The sequence below is a fragment of the Drechmeria coniospora genome, chromosome 03 (genome assembly GCF_001625195.1).
Source record: "Drechmeria coniospora strain ARSEF 6962 chromosome 03, whole genome shotgun sequence".
Lineage (NCBI taxonomy): Eukaryota > Fungi > Ascomycota > Sordariomycetes > Hypocreales > Ophiocordycipitaceae > Drechmeria > Drechmeria coniospora.
In genome coordinates, this window is record NC_054391.1 from 6,668,017 (window position 1) to 6,686,164 (window position 18,148).

Sequence of the window (18,148 nt, forward strand, 5' to 3'; positions counted from 1 at the left end):
CCTTCGTTTCGCGGGGACCGCCAACGGACGTCCTGGCTCTGATACCGAGTGCTACCTCGACACAGTGTAGAGAGTACGGCTACATATAGAGGAGCGGCCCTCTGCCCGACCCGACTCTTCTCCATGCCCGTCTCCTTACGAGCACTCTCCTCTGCGGCTTCCCTTCTACCGAACCTGTCCTCCCTCGTCGCAGCTTCCAGGATCATCCCGCTGCCTCTTGCACGCCGCACCCAACAGAGATTTTTGGCCAGCATGAACGCCAACGACCTCAAACATTATCTCGCCGACTCGCCGCCCTCGGTCGTCCGGCTCGAGATTGAGAAGCACTTTGAACCCCTCAGTGATAAGCAGAAGCGCTATGCTCACTTCATCAGCAAGTTCGTCCATCCATCCATCCATCCATCCATCCATCCATCCACCCACCCATCCATCCATCCATCCACCCACCCATCCATCCATCCACCCATCTGCTCATCCACCTATCCGCCCATCCACCCATCCATCCATCTATCCCTCCACCGGCCACGGCAACGACAGGCAATCCGTGAAATTCTTCATGTTCCTCATGCATTCGTAGCTGACTTCGCATCGCCGCCAGGTCTTGCTTTGCGGGAACGAGGATTGTTCTGCGCCAGCTCTCTCCCGAGTCTGAATCCATCTATGACTTGATCTTGGCCCTTCACAAGAGCTGCAATGGCGACTGGGACGCGCTGGCGAAGAAGGCTGCCGTCGACGGCCCTGAGCTCACCTTCTTCCTCGAGTACGCCGCCATGTTCTTGGGCAACTTGGGCAACTACAAGAGCTTTGGAGACTCCAAGTTCCTCCCCCGCTGCGGTGAGAAGACCGTGGCGGCCCTCGCCGCCACCTGTCCCGAGGCGGCCAAGTTCTACGAAGCCACCAGGGGTGCCATCTTCAGCTCCGAGAGCTCTGCTCTCATGCATCTGGGCTTCCCCGACGCCGGCCACATGACCACCTACTACCCCGGCTCTCGCGCCATCACAAAGGCCGACATCGAGGCCGTCTCCGGCTGGATGGAGAAGAAGGGACTGCTTCCCGAGAACACGAGACTGCGCAAGAGCGGCGACACCACCTTCGAGATCCTCATCGCTTCCGCCGTCACCGCCATTCCCACAAACGGCAGTGACATTGGAAAGGACAACTCGTACACGGTCGAGGAAGGGCCCCTGAAGGGCAGCACCATCAAGCTCATCTTTGGCGACTACGCCGACGAGATGAAGAGCATTGCCGAATACACTCGACGGGCCGCCGAGCATGCCGACAACGAGACCCAGAAGCAGATGTACCTCAACTACACCAACTCGTTCGAGAACGGGTCCCTCGAGGCCTTCAAGGACTCGCAGCGCAACTGGATCAAGGACAAGGGCCCCATGGTCGAGTCCAACATTGGCTTCATCGAGACCTACAGGGATCCCGCCGGCGTCCGAGGTGAATGGGAGGGCTTCGCCTCCATGGTGAACCTTGAGCGAACCCGTGCCTTTGGCGAGCTCGTCGCCGCCGCCCCGTCGCTCATTCCGTTGCTTCCGTGGGGCACCGAGTTTGAAAAGGACAAGTTCTTGTCCCCGGATTTCACCTCTCTCGAGGTCATGACTTTCAACGGATCTGGGATCCCGGCCGGCATCAACATCCCCAACTATGATGACATTCGACAGACCGAAGGCTTCAAGAACGTTTCCCTCGGCAACGTCCTCAGTGCCAAAGCACCAAACGAGAAGATTCCCTTCATTCGTGACGAGGACCTGGACGTGTACAAGAAGCAGCGCGATGCTTCCTTCGAGGTGCAGGTTGGCCTTCACGAATTGACTGGTGACTACCCCTGGTTGCGTTCATCACCCTGGAGTATGAGCTGACCCCTTTCAAGGTCATGGCTGTGGAAAGCTACTTCAAGAGACCTCTCCCGGAGTCTACAACTTTGACAAGGAGAACCCGCCTGTCAGCCCCGTGACCCAGCAGCCCATATCGACATGGTACAAACCCGGACAGACCTGGGGCTCCGTCTTTGGAAGCATCGCCGCCTCGTACGAAGAGTGTCGTGCCGAGCTCGTCGCCATGCATCTCAGCTGCGAGTTCCCCGTTCTCAAGATCTTCGGCTTTGGCGATGGCAAGCTCGACATGGACGGCGAGGCTGGTGATGTCCTCTACGCCTCCTATCTCTCCATGGCCCGTGCCGGCCTCGCCTCTCTCGAGATGTGGGATCCTGCCAGCCAGAAGTGGGGTCAGGCTCACAGCCAGGCTCGTTTCTCCATCCTCAAGTGCTTCCTCGAGGCTGGAGACGATTTCTGCAAGCTCGACTATGCCAAGGACGACCTGTCAGACCTTACCATCAAGCTTAACCGCTCCAAGATTCTCACCTCGGGCCGCGACGCTGTCGCCAAGTACCTCCAGAAGCTGCACGTCTACAAGTCCACCGCCGACGTCGAAGCCGGCACCAAATTCTACACCGAAATGACCACGGTTGGCCTTGACTTCTGGGGTACCAAGGTTCGCAAGGTCGTCCTCGACAACAAGCAGCCCCGCAAGGTCTTTGTGCAGGCAAACACCGCCTTGGACGAGACGACGGGCAAAGTGACCATGAAGCATTACGATGCCTCGCTCGTCGGCATGATCCAGAGCTGGGCCGATAGGAATCTGTAAGACAAAAATGGCATGAATTGGCCACGAGCGCCGTAACGAAGCATGTCGCAGCTCAAAAGGGGGTAACCGGATGGCTCTAGCTGTATGAAATGTATATATGGTTGATCTCCCCATGTGGCCAATGAGGTGACCTGCCCGTCCATGCTGGTTCCCCCATTCCCTGCCGTTTCTCGAATCATGCCGCACGGCGAAGGTGTCCTTTGCCATTGGCTGGTGCGGCTGTCGTGTCACGTTTGTGGTGAGCGATATTTCGGAGTGTGGTATGATCATCATCGCGGCTCCTAACCAGACAACTAACTGGTGGAACACTTCATGTTTGCTTGTTTGATTGTTGACTGTAAAACCTGATTACAGACGCCAAGATATGACCGATGCCGTCGACTTCCAATTGCAATTGGCCAAGCCTGCCTATTGTTGGAGACCCATTCCGTTCAACAACAACCCGCCGCCAGCGCACCAGCTTCGTCAAAACGGTGCTACGCCCCGACCGAAACCAAACCCCGAAGCCACCCATTCCAGCACTCGAGATTTGGTGATTACCACTTCATCTCGTGGGGCTTGTCACCCTTTCGCAAGCTGAAGGAGCTGCCGAGGTAGCTGGCCAACATGTCGACCTTCTTGATGTTGGCGAGCAGGGCCTTGTCGATGGCCTTCTGGTCAGCAGCGCGGCTGCTGTTGATCTTCTTCTTCTGCAGAGCCACCTGTCAGTCCCTGTCGTGAAACCCGCAAAGCGTTCCAATGGATCCCACGTACCTCGGGCTTCTCTCCCTGCTGGAAGAAAGCCTCCTCACCAGCCTTGTCCTTGGCCTTCTCGGCGGTGAAGTACTTGGGCTGGGAGATCTCCGTAATCTTCTTCTCATCCAGCCCGGAGACGTTGACCTTGTAGGATGTGGCGATGACGTATCGGGAGTTGACTCGTCGCAGAGGGACACCGTTGATCTTGAAGGGGCCGGTAACGAGGAGGACACCCTGGTCGAGGGTCTTGAGGAGGACGACGCGCTTGCCACGGAAGCGACCAGCGAGGATGATTAGGACTGTGCCGGGCTGGAGGGTGGAGCGAGGAGTCCAAGGACGGACGGCCTTGCGGACCTGCAATTGAAACCTATCAGCGCACAAATTTCTACCTCTCCGTTATCACAAAGAGTCGCAGGGCGGCTTTGGGCCCTCCGCAATGGAGGATTGCGCTCGTGCATCGCTTGCGGTCGCGTTGGTTGATGCGTTGATTGTATCGCATGGGGCCAGAGCCGTCACTAAAGAATCGTCCGCTAGCCATCCCATCTTTTCAATTTGCCGTATTCTCCAATGCCGAATAATAGATGCGTTGCAGTGTCGTCAAGGCGCGATTCTCCGAGGGAAAAGACTCCAATTTCGTTTCGGCATGTCATCACCGCAACTCACCTTCTTGGGCTCGCACTCATCATCGGCGTTGTACCACTTCTTGGCCTTCTCCGAGGCAGCGGGAACCACCCGGGTCGACTTTCCGAACTTCTTGGTCGTGGGTTTCGCCGACATCGTGACTCTCGCAGTGGTGTCTGGTTGGGTGTGGAGAGGAAAGGAAGACACGGATGGTGATGCTCGCCCAAAATGTTGGAAATCTTTGTGAACGCCGCTAGCGAGTTTGTGGGTGGAAAATGTGAACCCTCTGGCGCTAACCCATTTGTGGATGGTGGCTCGCCGTGGCGGCCACAATGACTTGTGGGGCATGGGGCTGGTAGCACGTGATGATAAGATGGCTCAACCTTGCTGTGGCTGGTGGGCGGGCTGATGACGAGTCGAACGTGCGAGAAGGTGCGTTCATGACGATGAACCTCGTGGAAGCTGCTTCGCCACCGTATACATACCCGGTCTTGGGTCTTGGGATTTGTTCTTGGGCCAATTTTACACCCCAAATTGTATGCGATGATATTAGCTTAATCCATTTATTATCTTGCATTCTTCTTCTCATTCCACGAATAGCTTGTACTCTCATGCATGACGCAACATGCAAGCCCAAAAACAGCTATTATTGTCGGTCACTCGGGCTGCGAGGGCGGCCTCGAGAGCCTCACGACCCGTTGCATGTCTTGCTCAAGTTACACACAGAACGCAGATGCGACTACTGCCAAGCCTGGAAGTGCGATACTACGCCAATGGGCGACCGCATCCTCCGGGGGGGACCCATCGAATGAACATGGGAGGGGAGGAGGAGAAGGCAGCATTGGAGCAGTTTGGTATTGATTTGACTGCCCGAGCCAAAGATGGAAAACTTGACCCAGTCATCGGACGGGACGCGGAGATCCATCGAACAATTCAGATTCTCTCGCGGCGAACAAAGAACAACCCGGTACTCATTGGCAATGCTGGAACGGGCAAGACGGCGATCTTGGAAGGTCTCGCATTGCGAATTATCCGCGGCGATGTTCCCGAGAGCATCAAGAACAAGAGGGTCATTAGCTTGGACCTAGGATCGCTGATCGCCGGCGCAAAGTTCCGAGGCGACTTCGAGGAACGACTAAAGAAGGTCCTGGACGAGGTGCAAAAGGCTCACGGCGAGGTCATACTCTTCATTGATGAGCTCCATACGCTTCTTGGCCTAGGAAAGGCTGAGGGCTCCATCGATGCATCTAACCTATTGAAGCCTGCCCTGGCTCGTGGCGAGCTGCAATGTTGTGGTGCCACGACACTTGCCGAATATCGACAAATCGAAAAAGATGCCGCGCTGGCGCGGCGGTTTCAACCAATTGTTGTCAATGAGCCATCCGTTGAGGACACCATCAGCATCCTCAGAGGCATCAAAGACAAGTATGAAGTTCATCATGGCGTCCGAATTACTGATGGGGCACTGGTGGCGGCCGCCGCGCTGTCAAATCGATATGTCACGGACCGCTTCCTCCCAGACAAAGCTATTGACCTAATGGACGAAGCAGCCAGCCACCTGAAGCTGCAGCATGAATCCAAACCCGAAGACATCATGCGTCTTGACCACAAGATCATGACAATCCAAATCGAATTAGAAAGCTTACGAAAAGAAAAGGATGTGGCCAGCCAGGAGCGCCGAGAGAAACTTGAAAATGACTTGAAACAGTACAACGATGAGATTTCGGAGCTCAATACTCGATGGGAAAGGGAGCGAGCCGATCTCGAATCGGTAAAGAAGGCCCAAGAAGATCTCGACAAGGCTAGATTCGAATTGGAGCAAGCTCAGCGCGACGGCAACTTTGCTCGTGCTTCCGAACTAAGATTTGGTGTGATTCCTGATCTAGAACAGAAGCTTCCAACCGACAAAGAATCCCAACAAGAAAAGAATCAAGATTCATTGGTCCATGACTCAGTCACGTCGGATGATATTGCCACTGTGGTATCGCGGATCACGGGCATCCCTGTTTCCAAGTTGACGTCTGGCCATATTGAAAAGCTGGTGCACATGGAGGATACGCTGCGTGAAGCAGTCAAAGGGCAGGACGAAGCCATCAAAGCCGTTTCTAACGCAGTGCGACTGCAGCGGGCAGGTTTGAGTGGCGAAAATCGACCACTGGCGTCCTTCTTCTTTCTCGGACCAACGGGTGTTGGCAAGACGGAACTGTGCAAGAAGCTTGCTGGTTTTCTCTTCTCAACAGAGTCTGCTGTCGTCCGATTCGATATGTCCGAGTTCCAGGAGAAGCACACCATTTCTCGCCTCATCGGCGCGCCATCTGGCTATGTTGGCTACGAGGATGCTGGGCAACTCACCGAAGCCGTTCGACGAAAACCCTATGCAGTGTTGCTTTTTGACGAATTCGAAAAGGCCCACCGCGATATCTCAGCCTTGCTACTCCAGGTCCTTGATGAAGGCTACCTTACAGACGCCCAAGGACACAAGGTCGACTTCCGGAACACCATCATCGTCCTCACATCCAACTTGGGGGCGGATATTCTCGTTGGCCAGAATCACATACATCCATACAAGGAAAGCAAAGACGGCGAAATCGATCCGTCTGTCCGCAAGGCCGTAATGGACGTTGTGGCCGAGGCGTACCCGCCAGAGTTCCTCAATCGTATCGATTCTTTCATCGTCTTCAAACGTCTCGCCTTGGGCGCCATTCGTGACATTGTTGACATTCGCCTGAAAGAACTGCAGCATCGCCTTGACGACAGGCGCGTCACACTTTCGGTACCCGACAAGGTCAGAGACTGGCTTGCTGAGCGTGGATACGACCCCAAGTTTGGCGCCCGTCCACTGAATCGGCTAATTACCAACGAGATTGGCAATGGCCTGGCCGACAAAATCATTCGCGGCGAGCTGAAGATGGGGCAGACGGCCGAGGTGAAACTGCGCCCCCATAATGAGGGATTAGAAATTGATATCCGTTGAGCTGTCGCTCCTCTGTTTGCATGGCTCATTTAGGTTGGGATATGTATGGAACCTGGTGTAGCGAGCCGCATGGAGCTGTGAGGTTTTCCCACGCATGTTGTACGATAGAGCTTCACTCACAGTAACTTGATACCCATTAACAATTCTGCATGAAACTGCAATGCACTTACTTGCCTTCGGACTCGCATGCAACGACGACTTGAATGACTGAACTGAAGCCTTCACGTCAACGACGAGTCAGGGGTGCAAGACATATTGACAGAACGGGCTGTCGAAACGGCAGAAAGTAAATCAGAGGCCTACTTGAAATATACCCTAACCTAGTCCATCCATTTCACTCCGCCACGATCATTCCCAGCCGGGATGCGTTTTAACGAATGAACAACCCAACTCCGCCAATCTAGCACAACGAAATGATAGAGTGCGTGGCCAGGGGACGAGAAAAAAAGCCATGTCGCAACTTCCGAGCCTTGCCAACACTTGCCATGACTTGCCCTGCGCTGTGTCCTTCTCCTCTCCTCCCACTGAATTCTTCCCATTCCAACGGTGCGATCCGACAGACGCAAGCCTCAACAACACCAACGGCAACCTGCCAGCGAGTTTCCCATCATGTCAGGTTCCGGATAATGCATGCCCCGAACGACACCATCGTCGCCTTGAAGCCGTCGTGATATAAATGCACCGCACCGCACCGCACTTGACGCCGTTCCAACATTCTTGCAGGGTCTCACAACAACACCTCGGCAAGAATGAGAGAAACCGGGCGCGGTACGGTAGAACGACAAACGGGAGGACGATTAATGGACTAATATCAATTGGGTTGATCGATAACTTTGCAAATTACAACCGAGCCACGAGAGTGGGGAAACCGACGCGAAGAGAGTGCGTGACAGGAGGAGCAGGAGGAGAAGCTTGGTTTGGTCGAGGGCTCCTCTGGATGCATCTACTATTGACCGGCCTTGCGGAGGGTGGTGGAGAGCCACTCCAGACCCTCGTACAGGCCATCACCAGAGGTGGCGCAGGTGGACTGGATGTACTGTTGTAGGGGTTCACATGGTTAGCTGTTGTCGATATGCCGCGTCTCACGTAGGGGCGCAGAAACGACTGAGAATTAGTGGAAAGGACCATACCCAAGCGCGTTGTCTCAAGCTGTGGAGGCCGAGCTTGTCGGTGATCTCGGCAGCGTTCATGGCGTTCTGTGCGAGGGACATGTCAGCTGAAAGATGCGGAGCATGAAGAAGCTGGGGATGAGACGAACAGGAAGATCCTGCTTGTTGGCGAAGACGAGCAGAATAGCCTCTCGCAGCTCATCCTCGTTCAGCATGCGCTGGAGCTCATCGCGGGCCTCGCGGATACGGTCGCGATCGTTGCTGTCGACGACGAATATGATACCCTGAGTGTTCTGGAAATAATGCCTCCACAGAGGGCGAATCTTGTCCTGACCGCCGACATCCCACACGGTGAACTGGATGTTCTTGTACTCGACAGTCTCGACGTTGAAGCCTAGGTCGCGGGTCGCGTCATTAGCACAGTGCGACGTGCGACGATGGAGTCTGGAACGAAGGCTGCGTTCGGCCAAACTCGGGAGGATGCACTCAAATATTTATGTGCGACCAAGGAGGGATAGTATCGTACCAATGGTGGGAATCGTCGTGACGATTTCACCGAGCTTGAGCTTGTAGAGGATGGTGGTTTTACCAGCGGCATCGAGACCGACCATCAGAATTCGCATCTCCTTCTTCCCCAAAAACTTGTCGAACAACTTGGAAATGGTGATACCCATGGCGGCGGTGTGCGGCGACGGGGCCTGCTCTCGAACGCTGTCTGTTGAGAAGTGATGTGTCAAGAGAAGAGGTGGTCGATCGACGAGCAAGGCGAAATGTGTCCTAGTGGCCACGCGTACGGTAAGTATGTAAGCAGCAGGCTAGGGTGCGTTTTTTTGGTTCTCGAGCGGCGAAATGACAACCAGGATGAGGAAGCGGAGCAATGGACGAAGAAAAATCAACGATGGATGAGATGATGCGAATGAAAAAGCTGATGGTAATGGGGCGAAAGGGGGGGGGGGGGGGGGTGGGAGGTTCAAGGATCGTGTAGGATATGCGACAGCCAGAGGACACTCTGTCCAGGGATAGGGACGAGCAGCTGCAGCATTTCAGAGCGTGGGTGGATTCACAGTGCCAGCGCTGAGGCAACGCTAGGCAGGCGGCCAACCTCAAGAAGCCTCAACGGCCATGAATGCAGTGGGGGGGGGGAGAGGGGGGTAGGGAGGATTAGGAGGAGATGGGCGACCTACGCGAGCTCGTACTCTTCGTCGACGAGTTGGTTCTTTCGGAAGCGGGAGCAAAGGGGGAGGTAGAGTGAAAGAGGGAGGAGGGGGAGAGTTCAATCGTGGGATTTTTTGGGACAAGGCCCAAGGTCGGTGGGAAAGGAACAACTGGCGGCCGACGCGGGATGTCAGTGGAGGGGTCGCATCTGCTGGATGTACTGTACACATGTAGGTACTTTGAGGTACCGTACACCTCTACTCCGCAGCACAGCCCGACAAGTACATGCAGATTCCCGGAGTGAGTACTTACAACTACAACTGCTTGTACAAGGCAAGTACACACTGGCGGATGGCGTGTACTTGCCGTACTTATCAGTGCTGCACCGTACGAACTAGTGGCTACCACCCTAGGTTACCATCTCTCCCTCTGTCACTGCCCGCCGCGATTTAACTGGACAGTGGCGAAGAATTGGTTAGAACGGGATACCTAGTCAAGTACGGAGTAAAATGGCAAGCGAGTACCGTTGGGGTACATGTACAATACTTCTACATGTGCAACTGATGCGACAAGATGGATGGATGGAGGGATGAGGGATGGAGGGATGGCCAGCCTGGCAACTTGCGCCACCCCATTCGCCAGGCCGGCGCGCTGGCGGCGAAGGTGTGTACCGTACGGAATACAGCAGGGTGACCTGCTCAGCGGGGCCGACATGGTGCCAAATCGCGTGTCAGGCAGGTATCGACCAAGTGCCTCCTCGAACACGAACCTCATCGGTTAAACTGCGGCGTTTTCTCTCAAATGCTCCTCTTTTCACTCGGGGTGGGGACGGACGCGACCCAGAGCTAGCTTCTGGACGGACTGTGCGGATAGTCAACAAAACTGTGCTGAAGCTGTTCTTCGATTGCATGTGTTTCGTAAAAGTACATCTTTTCTGCATTCTACAGCAAGCCTGTAGTACAGTACGTACTACACGAAGGAATACTGTAATACTTAGTGAGCACTGTACGGATATGCACATGCACACTGGTAGACCCGTCAGCAGCACGACTCCACTCTGAGAGCCCGCCACTTGCCACCAACGGGCTTCAGTACTAACCAGGAACGATGCCAACGACCAGAACTCCGTACGGAGTACGAATATCGTACTTGCTTGTAAGCCTAGCTACTACTTAGGTACCTACATGTCGGAGTACTGTAAGTATTTACTTTAGTGCTAGGTACCCACTTCGCAGCTGTTATTCTGAGCTGCTGGTTGGTAATACCGAGTAGGTACTCGGCACCTAAGTACTACCAGTACGGAGTACAAGTAGTTACTTGTACCTTGGCTTCTTAACGGGAAAGCAAGTCCGTAATTACTCTGTACTCCGTGCTTTACTTACTGTACACAAGTACTGTGCGTTGTACCTCGCAGGTGCCTTCGTACTATGTACTTGTACTTAGGTACCTTAGTAGCACACATGGGCTTCCGTACGGCGTTGCCCCCTGTGCCGTTGCTACCGCTGGCGAGAAAGTCTAAAGGTGTCAATTGACGATTCGACCTCCTACGATTATTCTCTTCCCTTCCTGCCGCCAGCACACACCACCACTCCCCCTCCATTCAAGCCGTCCCGGTACCAAAGCGACAATGCATCTTCACACGGCAGCGAGATCGCTCTTCGCGGCGGCCCTGACCTTGCAGGTCGCCTCGGCGCACCACATCGTCTTGCAAGCCCAGGGCCTCGAGTGCTTCCACGAGAAGCTGCACAAAGATGACAAGATGTCGGTCACCTTCCAGGTTGGCGACCGCGAGTTTGGTAGTGCAGGGAGCCTCGAAATCGATTTTTGGGTATGCCATGAACTCATGCACACAATCACACCGGGCCGACTCGCCCTCTCCCCTCCCTGCCTGCCATGCGCGAGGGTTCGAGGATGGAAACATGCCGTCGACGACTCTGCCTGCAACGGCCATCGGCTGACGTGAAACTGGATAGATTACCAATCCGACAGGCGTCTATGAGGTCACCGATAAAGCTGTCGCTAGTGGCGACCACTCCTTCACGGCCAACCAGGACGGAATCTACACCTACTGCTTTGGCAACCAGCACTGGGGCGCCAACACCAAGGAGGTCTCCTTCAACGTCCACGGCGTCGTCTTCGTCAGCGAGTCCGACCTTCCCACCGACCCCATCGAATCCGAAGGTACCCCCAACCCCCTCCTCCGGCGCCGGCATCATACGCTCGTGATGCGAGCTATGCTGTGCTGTGCTGTACCGCCGTACTAACCTCGCCTCCAGTCCGTCGGCTCTCCGACCTCCTCGCCCAGGTCAGGGACGAGCAGCAGTACATTGTCGTCCGCGAACGCACCCACCGCAACACGGCCGAGAGCACCAACGCTCGTGTCAAGTGGTGGAACCTCTTCGTTATCGGTGTCGTTATTGGCGAGTCCCTATTCCAAGTCTGGTGGCTGCGGCGGTTCTTCGAGGTCAAGCGCGTCGTCTGAGCAGCGCCGTATTCAAGAGAGGAAGGGATCCGGCGGGCCGTTTCGCTCATGCAGCAAGAAATGTATGTACGGAGATGTCATATGTCTGGCGCAACAAGAAGGGGCCTACGAAATGGGACCGGTGGATGCAATGGAGCGGCTGAAAATGGTGACGGCATGTGTCGAGATGCATGTGATGATAGCACCACCGTGGCCTACTCTATAGCGAGACGTAATAGCCCAACACAGTACATGTCGATGATGGGATGATTCCATCGCTTCATCTACGACGGCGTCACATGGATGACGCTGCAAAGGTCACGATGCCCCTCAAGATCAAGTTGGGAAAGTTGTCCATGGCAAAAGTTTATATGCATCCCGCATTTTGTCGTCATCCGCCAGCTTGCATGCATGTCTATATGTACAAATCGATGAGCCTCAAAGCAAGGCTAAAATTCAACCCAACCAACGCCGCGTGAATGAAGACGCCTCTCCAGATGCGTACAGCGCGCACTCAATCGACTACGCTGCGGGATCAGACGCGGGCACGACGCCGACGCCTTCCGCCTCTCCATCGGCCGCGGGAGCCGCCTCGATGGGCAGGGCGACATCCTTGATGGGGTGCAGCAGCATGGGGGGCAGGCACATCCTTCCCTCGCCCCCAGCCATGTTGCTCACGCCGGGGCCCTCCTTGCTCTTGTCCTCGGTCTTTTCGAACTCCTCGCCGCCGTCGTTGTTGACCTTGAGGCCGAGCCAGCGACGGTACAGGTTGGGTGCGAAGCCGGAGTTGTAGAACCAGCTGACGCCGCGCAAGTTGTGCTCGCGGTCGCCGTAGATGCTCGTCCGCGAGCCTCCGCTTCCTCCGCCGTGGCCGCCGTTGAACGTCTGGGCCATGAAGTCGACGGGCCAGCGTCTGTCGACGTACATGGGGTGGGGCGCGAAGACGGCCTTGTATCCGTGATGGAGTGCGACCGTCGCAGGCCACATCTCGGGGAAGGCGAACTGCTTCTTGTAGGCCGTCATGCGGTGCATCGCCATGAGGAGTCGACGGGACATGCGGGAGGTCGTGATGATGGCCGCGCGACGGGGTGGCGTGGGGTGCGATCTGTTGAAGCCGGTGATGTCCTCCTTGAGAGCCCAGGTCGTGCCGTCGGGGTTGAAGATGGGATTGAGAGAGATGAAGTCGGCTTCTTCGCCGACGCCCCACTCGTATCGATCCGCGGCGTACGTCGTCGGGGGCGCAGGGTCGTTGTCGACTTCGAACCAGTCGCCCTGGTCGGAGGGGCGGACGGGCCCCCAGACGGGCTTGTCAGCCTTCTTGTCGTCACGGTGCGGCGGTGCGTTGCCTTGGTCGGGCACGTTCTTCCACACGTTGTCGGATCCGACGACGCCCATCTCGCTCTGGACGCGAGCCATTTGCGAAAAGTCCTCCCAGGAGCCGTGAACGGTGGGGAAGTAGAAGCGTGCGTTGCGCTCCCAGAGCCCCTTTCTCGGCTGCGCCTTGGCCCAGTCCTCGAGCCTCGTGACGAGGTCGTAGTAGTGGCCGGTGTACCGAATGTCCATCTCCCACTGCCAAAAGTAGTCGTACTCGGGGTGCATGTAGGCGAAATGCTGCATCGCCATGGACAATCCCCGGTAGACGCCGTGGACGGGGAGTTCGGGACCGCGACTCCAGAGGTCGTAGACCCCCTGGTAGAGCGACAGCATTTGCGTTTCGGTCCAGAGGGTGACCAGGTCCCGGAATTCCTTGGGGATGCTTTCCCGGATTCTCGCCTCGTAGGCTTCGTGATCGGCCCAGATGGGGTGACGGCCGTCGTTTTTGACCTGCACGAGAAGGTGGATGTCGTATCGACCACCAGAGCCCAAGGCCAGCTCCGAAATCATGGAGCGAATGTTGGCAATGTCGTCCTCGCGGAACAGGTACTCGTCCCAGCATCGAACGACAACCGCCGTCCTGGCCTTTTTCTCGATCTTGGGGGGATCCGGACGGTCCTGGGCATCCTTGTCCGTCGGCGAGTCGGACGGGGCATGCGTCGTTTCCGTCGTGGCAGCAGCCGGATGGCCGATGTAGAAACCGTGGGGGGCCGGCGTCTCGTTGGGCAACGTCTTGAAGCGATGCTGGTTGCTCCGGAAGCATCGGCGCTGAGCGTCTGCCCAGTTCACGTCGCGGTAGTCGACGCGGGAGGTCGTGTTCCAGACGGCGTCGGAGCCCTCGCTCTCGCCGTGCTCTCCGATGCCGAGGCCGCCGGTTCTGGTCGAGTATCCGAAGCCGTAGGGCCCGTATCGACCAAAACGCTCGAAGCAGACGTCTTCGGGCAGCTTCAGGACATCGTACGAGCCCGCGACGTTCTCCGGGAACCCGAGCGGACGGCCTTCGTAGTACCGCAGCGGAGGGGGGCGCACCTTGCCGGCGGCATCGAGGAAGCACTGCTGCATGCCGGCCTCCTTGCTCCTGGCAGCATACTCGTCCCAGGGTTTGCTCTCGGGAACGTTCCTCTGCCGGATGCCAGGTTGAATCTTGCCCGCGGCCTTCTCCGCCGGTCGGGCCACGGCCGGGGGCTCATGCGGCCGAGGATATTGCGGATTGCTCTCCCGGAAGGACGTCACGGTCCGTAGGCCGCCGTAATATCTTTCCAAGAAGGGAAACCTTTCCCAGATGGGTGGCGGCGGCGGCGGCGTGTTGATCTTGCCGTTGGCCACCTTCCAGTTCTCGACCTGGCTGGCGCGAACCAGGGTAAGAATCAAGAGGAGGGTGGTGCCCACGACGGCAACGAAAACATAGCGGGTCACCTTTGTCGGCAATCGGTATGGATACAGGCTGAGGTTCTTGCACCTGGAGGGCGGCGGCGCTCGTTTCGACCGAAGGAGGGAGAGCGCCGGGGCAGCGTCCGAGACGTTTCCCGAGCTGTAGGGTGATGATGACGACGATAAGGATATTTCTGACTCGACGTCGGAGGATTCGTAACCGTCGTCGGAGCAGTGCTCCTTCGTCGGATAGGAGCCGATGGTTGAGTAGAGCGGTAGGCGCGGTTCGCGGGGCCGCCTCGGGCTGGAAAGAAAGCCCATGCCGGCTGTTGGGCGGTCTTGCCACTGGAATGAAGGTAAGCTGGATCGTCTCTCCTTGGTGCGATGGTGAAGTCTGATTTGCGTACAAGCTCGATCTTTGCCAGCAGAGATACTGGATGTCTCAGTGACGAGGCAAGGAATGCGGGAAGCGATGCAGGACAAGCATGGGAATCAAACGACGTCGGGGTCAATGCTAGCCGTAATGCACGTGTAAAATGCTGGGCAGATGCATTCCAAGGAGGATGAAGATGTGCGTGGGAGTATCAAGGCAGGCTGAGCATGTACCATGTACATAAGAGACCGAGGGCCATGTTGGCAGCAGGTAATATGACCAGCCATCGAGCGCTGGGCACGTGGGGATACATATGGTTGCCGAGCAACGGGAGCAAGCGAGCCTGGTTGTACGGAATACTTGTAAGTACATGTATTCACTGCACTGTACTCAGTAGAGGTGAGTCAAACCGTGCGATTGATAGTAGGTGTTATCACTGTGCAGTTACTTGAACACTCCTGGCCCCGTTTGACTCGCGAAGACTAAATGGCTAATGGAAAATTCCTCGTTGTTGCAGACGCCTTTGGACACACGTTGTATTTGAGGCACAAGAGGGGGCGATGCCGATGCCGCTAGATTGGTAGGGATGTACAGTACAAGTGCTCATACAGTACACCGCACTAGGTACTGAAATACGTACATAGTAACAGTATTACTGACTACCTACTAGGTACCTAGTAGTAACAATACAGGAAGGCATCCATCAGCGTCCGCATTGACGCAGGTTGCAGCACAATTATTACATCGCACCTGACTGCAGAAATGTGCAACACTAATACGGAGTACCAGGCATTACATACTTGGGTAGGAGGTATATGTACTTAAGGTGGCGTAGTAACAAGTGCGGAGTACTTTGCACTGTACTAGTATTTGGGCGTCATGTAAGTACGGAGTATGGGTTGCAGTTACAAGCACTCTGTACAGGTACGACAAGGCACTCGCAGCACTCAACGTCGCGTCAGTGCTCTGTGCAGTGTCCGGATGGGTATTGGGGACAAGTACCCCTTGGACCAAGTCGAATGGAGAAGGTTTAAGCGACATGCAGCAACTACTCTACTCGTACATGGGCTAGCTATCATATCATGGTGCCAGCGTCAAGCTCATTTTGAGACCCCTATGTTGTGCTAGTAGTGTTACTGAACGGTGCTAGGTACTGGTCTACCAAGTACTAGGTACGACTAGTGGTTGGCGAGCATTAGAACCCTGCGCTGACTGTGACCAACTTCCTTAGGCGGCAACACAGCACTGAGGAAGCCGCCACAAAACGTGCGTGTAGTCGGCGCTGAGGGTCCTACCACATCCCTTCACACATGCCTTCCCACGTCCCCCGCAGCGTGCAGGCTTGGCTGCGACAGACGGACCACTCAGTTGACCAGATGTCAAGCCACGGCTTCCAAGTGCCGCAACTTGTGCATTGAGTGTGACCGACAGCCGACCGACCAACTGACTGACCGACCGACCAGCCGCCCAACCACCCCCGACCGACCGGCCGACACCGCCTCTCTGCCCCTACCTAAGCCTGTCCGTTAGGTCCATCCCACCACGCTCTCATGTACAGGTACAAGACCGGCGGCGAGGCAGCGAGACCGCTGGCCAATGTTCGCACGCGTCGACGTGGGACCACCAGCCCTTGGGAATCATGGCCTGCTGATCTGCCAATCATCCTTCACTCGTGCCAATCCACTGGCCTATCACGGGCGTGGCCATCTGTTTCAGCGACCTGCTGTCTCATGCTTTTCGCTGTCCGCCCACCGCTGGTGCTGGTGCTGGTGCTGGTGCTGGTGCTGGTGCTAGGCTTGGTGCTGGTGCTGTTGATGCTGATGCTGCTCCTGCTTCCTGCTGTAGATCACCTGGCCAGCCGCGGCTCCGACTGCGGCGAAAACCCTATTGCAACTGCTCGTACGTGTGCTAGTTATTAGCTAGCTCCTCCCCTTTCCTCCCGTAGGCCATCATCATCGTCCCTTTTCATTCGTTCATCATGCCATCTCGCCTCCCTCGATCGCTCCGATAGCTGGTCACACTGCTACCGCTCGCCGCTGCTGCATGTGACGCGCAAAGAGTCAGGCAGGATCCTTCACCTCCCGGCAGGCTTGTTAGAGTCCCGAGGTGTAGCAACGCACGACGTCTCCTACGCCGCCGCGCCCATGAACAGTTTACAGCATGTCCACGACAGTCGCGCCGACGAAAACCTTGGCCACGTACAAGTATGAGCTCAAGGGTGAGCCCGAACAACCTCACCACCACCGACCGGCCCCCCCCTACGCGTTCCGGCAGCAGGCCATCTCCGTGACCCTCGACGGCCCGGCCATCTTCGCCCTCGCCCTCACCCTCGTCCTTGCCCTCCACTTCCTCGGCTCCCACATCACCGAGATCCTCGTAGGGCTCGTCCCCGTCCTCGCCCTCGTCCGCAACGATTATCAAAACTTCATCAACCTCGGCCCCGGCGGCACCCCCTCCACCTTCGCCGGTTACGTCCGCGTATCCTGGCTTCGCTTGTGGGCCATCCGTGATCCCTTCTCCCCTCCCAAGCCGGACCCGTGTCGTCCGCCGGGTCGCGGCATTCTCGCTCGCCAGAGCCTCCCGTACCGAGCGGGACCCCGCCCCCTCGTGGCCGGCATCGCGCCCCAGAGACAGATTGACCAGCATGGCGCGCGCCAATGCTACCTGTCACTCCGGAGGACCATGGAGAGGCTAAGCTGGCACAGCCCTGCCAAGTTCGGCACCGAAAGGTCGTGTCTGGAGAAGCACGGCCTCGCTCTGTTCGTCAGGCACCCCCTTCGGACGAACTGCCAGGGGGAGGTCTGCCACGTCCACGACTCGGACCACTCGATGCACATGTGCCTGCACCCGGACGACATCCGCGAGATCTTGTGCAAAGGCTGGGGCCAGAGACACCCGCTCGCGAGGAAGCACTGGCTCCTGCAGATGCCCGTCTCGCCCGACTTTGTCATGGTCTATGCCCCGAGAGGTAAGCCTGACCCCGACCCTGCTGCAAGCCTCTGGCTCGTGTTGCGCGCGCCGCCTCCTCGTCGTCGCGCCCGCAACCGCATCCGCACCTCACCCGACTTGGCCTGACCTGACCTGACCCGATGTCCAGACGAGCATGAGCTGCAAATTGTCCACAAAATCATCGAGGCCGCCATCTGGTACATCCTCGCCGAGCGAGTCGAGCTCGATGGCGTTCCCAAGGGTCCGGCATGATGGAGCACCGCCCCTGGCCGGGCCCCCTCCGTCCGCGGGCGCCACGGCCGACGAGAAACTGTCGATGACTGGCGTCCCGGCTGTTAGCAGACTCGTCTTTGCCATTGAACAGGGGGTATTTG

At 56.8% G+C, this 18,148-nt stretch overlaps 7 protein-coding genes across 7 annotated transcripts; 4 read left to right on the top strand and 3 right to left on the bottom strand.

Moving 5' to 3' along the window:
* Positions 1 to 123: 123 nt before the first annotated feature.
* Positions 124 to 2,652, top strand: DCS_07576 (Peptidase M49, dipeptidyl-peptidase III; the record flags this gene model as incomplete). The annotated part of the gene is made up of 3 exons (XM_040804861.1): positions 124 to 377; positions 599 to 1,824; positions 1,880 to 2,652. 3 exons carry the CDS (start codon positions 124 to 126, stop codon positions 2,650 to 2,652), a joined length of 2,253 nt encoding a protein of 750 aa, XP_040654965.1.
* Positions 2,653 to 3,188: 536 nt separating this feature from the next.
* On the bottom strand, positions 3,189 to 4,356 carry DCS_07577 (Ribosomal protein L6E; the record flags this gene model as incomplete). Its single annotated transcript, XM_040804862.1, has 3 exons — positions 3,189 to 3,353; positions 3,406 to 3,741; positions 4,051 to 4,356. 3 exons carry the CDS (start codon positions 4,354 to 4,356, stop codon positions 3,189 to 3,191), a joined length of 807 nt encoding a protein of 268 aa, XP_040654966.1.
* A 277-nt stretch (positions 4,357 to 4,633) lies between these two features.
* Positions 4,634 to 6,982, top strand: DCS_07578 (heat shock protein 78; the record flags this gene model as incomplete). The annotated part of the gene is made up of 1 exon (XM_040804863.1): positions 4,634 to 6,982. The coding sequence occupies one exon, from the start codon at positions 4,634 to 4,636 to the stop codon at positions 6,980 to 6,982; it is 2,349 nt and encodes a 782-aa protein (XP_040654967.1).
* A 946-nt stretch (positions 6,983 to 7,928) lies between these two features.
* Positions 7,929 to 8,765, bottom strand: DCS_07579 (ADP-ribosylation factor; the record flags this gene model as incomplete). Its single annotated transcript, XM_040804864.1, has 4 exons — positions 7,929 to 8,018; positions 8,113 to 8,178; positions 8,241 to 8,485; positions 8,618 to 8,765. 4 exons carry the CDS (start codon positions 8,763 to 8,765, stop codon positions 7,929 to 7,931), a joined length of 549 nt encoding a protein of 182 aa, XP_040654968.1.
* Positions 8,766 to 10,873: 2,108 nt separating this feature from the next.
* Positions 10,874 to 11,728, top strand: DCS_07580 (endosomal P24B protein; the record flags this gene model as incomplete). Its single annotated transcript, XM_040804865.1, has 3 exons — positions 10,874 to 11,074; positions 11,220 to 11,427; positions 11,523 to 11,728. 3 exons carry the CDS (start codon positions 10,874 to 10,876, stop codon positions 11,726 to 11,728), a joined length of 615 nt encoding a protein of 204 aa, XP_040654969.1.
* Positions 11,729 to 12,229: 501 nt separating this feature from the next.
* DCS_07581 (uncharacterized protein) lies at positions 12,230 to 14,773 on the bottom strand (the record flags this gene model as incomplete). The annotated part of the gene is made up of 1 exon (XM_040804866.1): positions 12,230 to 14,773. The coding sequence occupies one exon, from the start codon at positions 14,771 to 14,773 to the stop codon at positions 12,230 to 12,232; it is 2,544 nt and encodes an 847-aa protein (XP_040654970.1).
* Positions 14,774 to 16,985: 2,212 nt separating this feature from the next.
* DCS_07582 (uncharacterized protein) lies at positions 16,986 to 17,900 on the top strand (the record flags this gene model as incomplete). The annotated part of the gene is made up of 1 exon (XM_040804867.1): positions 16,986 to 17,900. One exon carries the CDS (start codon positions 16,986 to 16,988, stop codon positions 17,898 to 17,900), a length of 915 nt encoding a protein of 304 aa, XP_040654971.1.
* Positions 17,901 to 18,148: the final 248 nt, after the last annotated feature.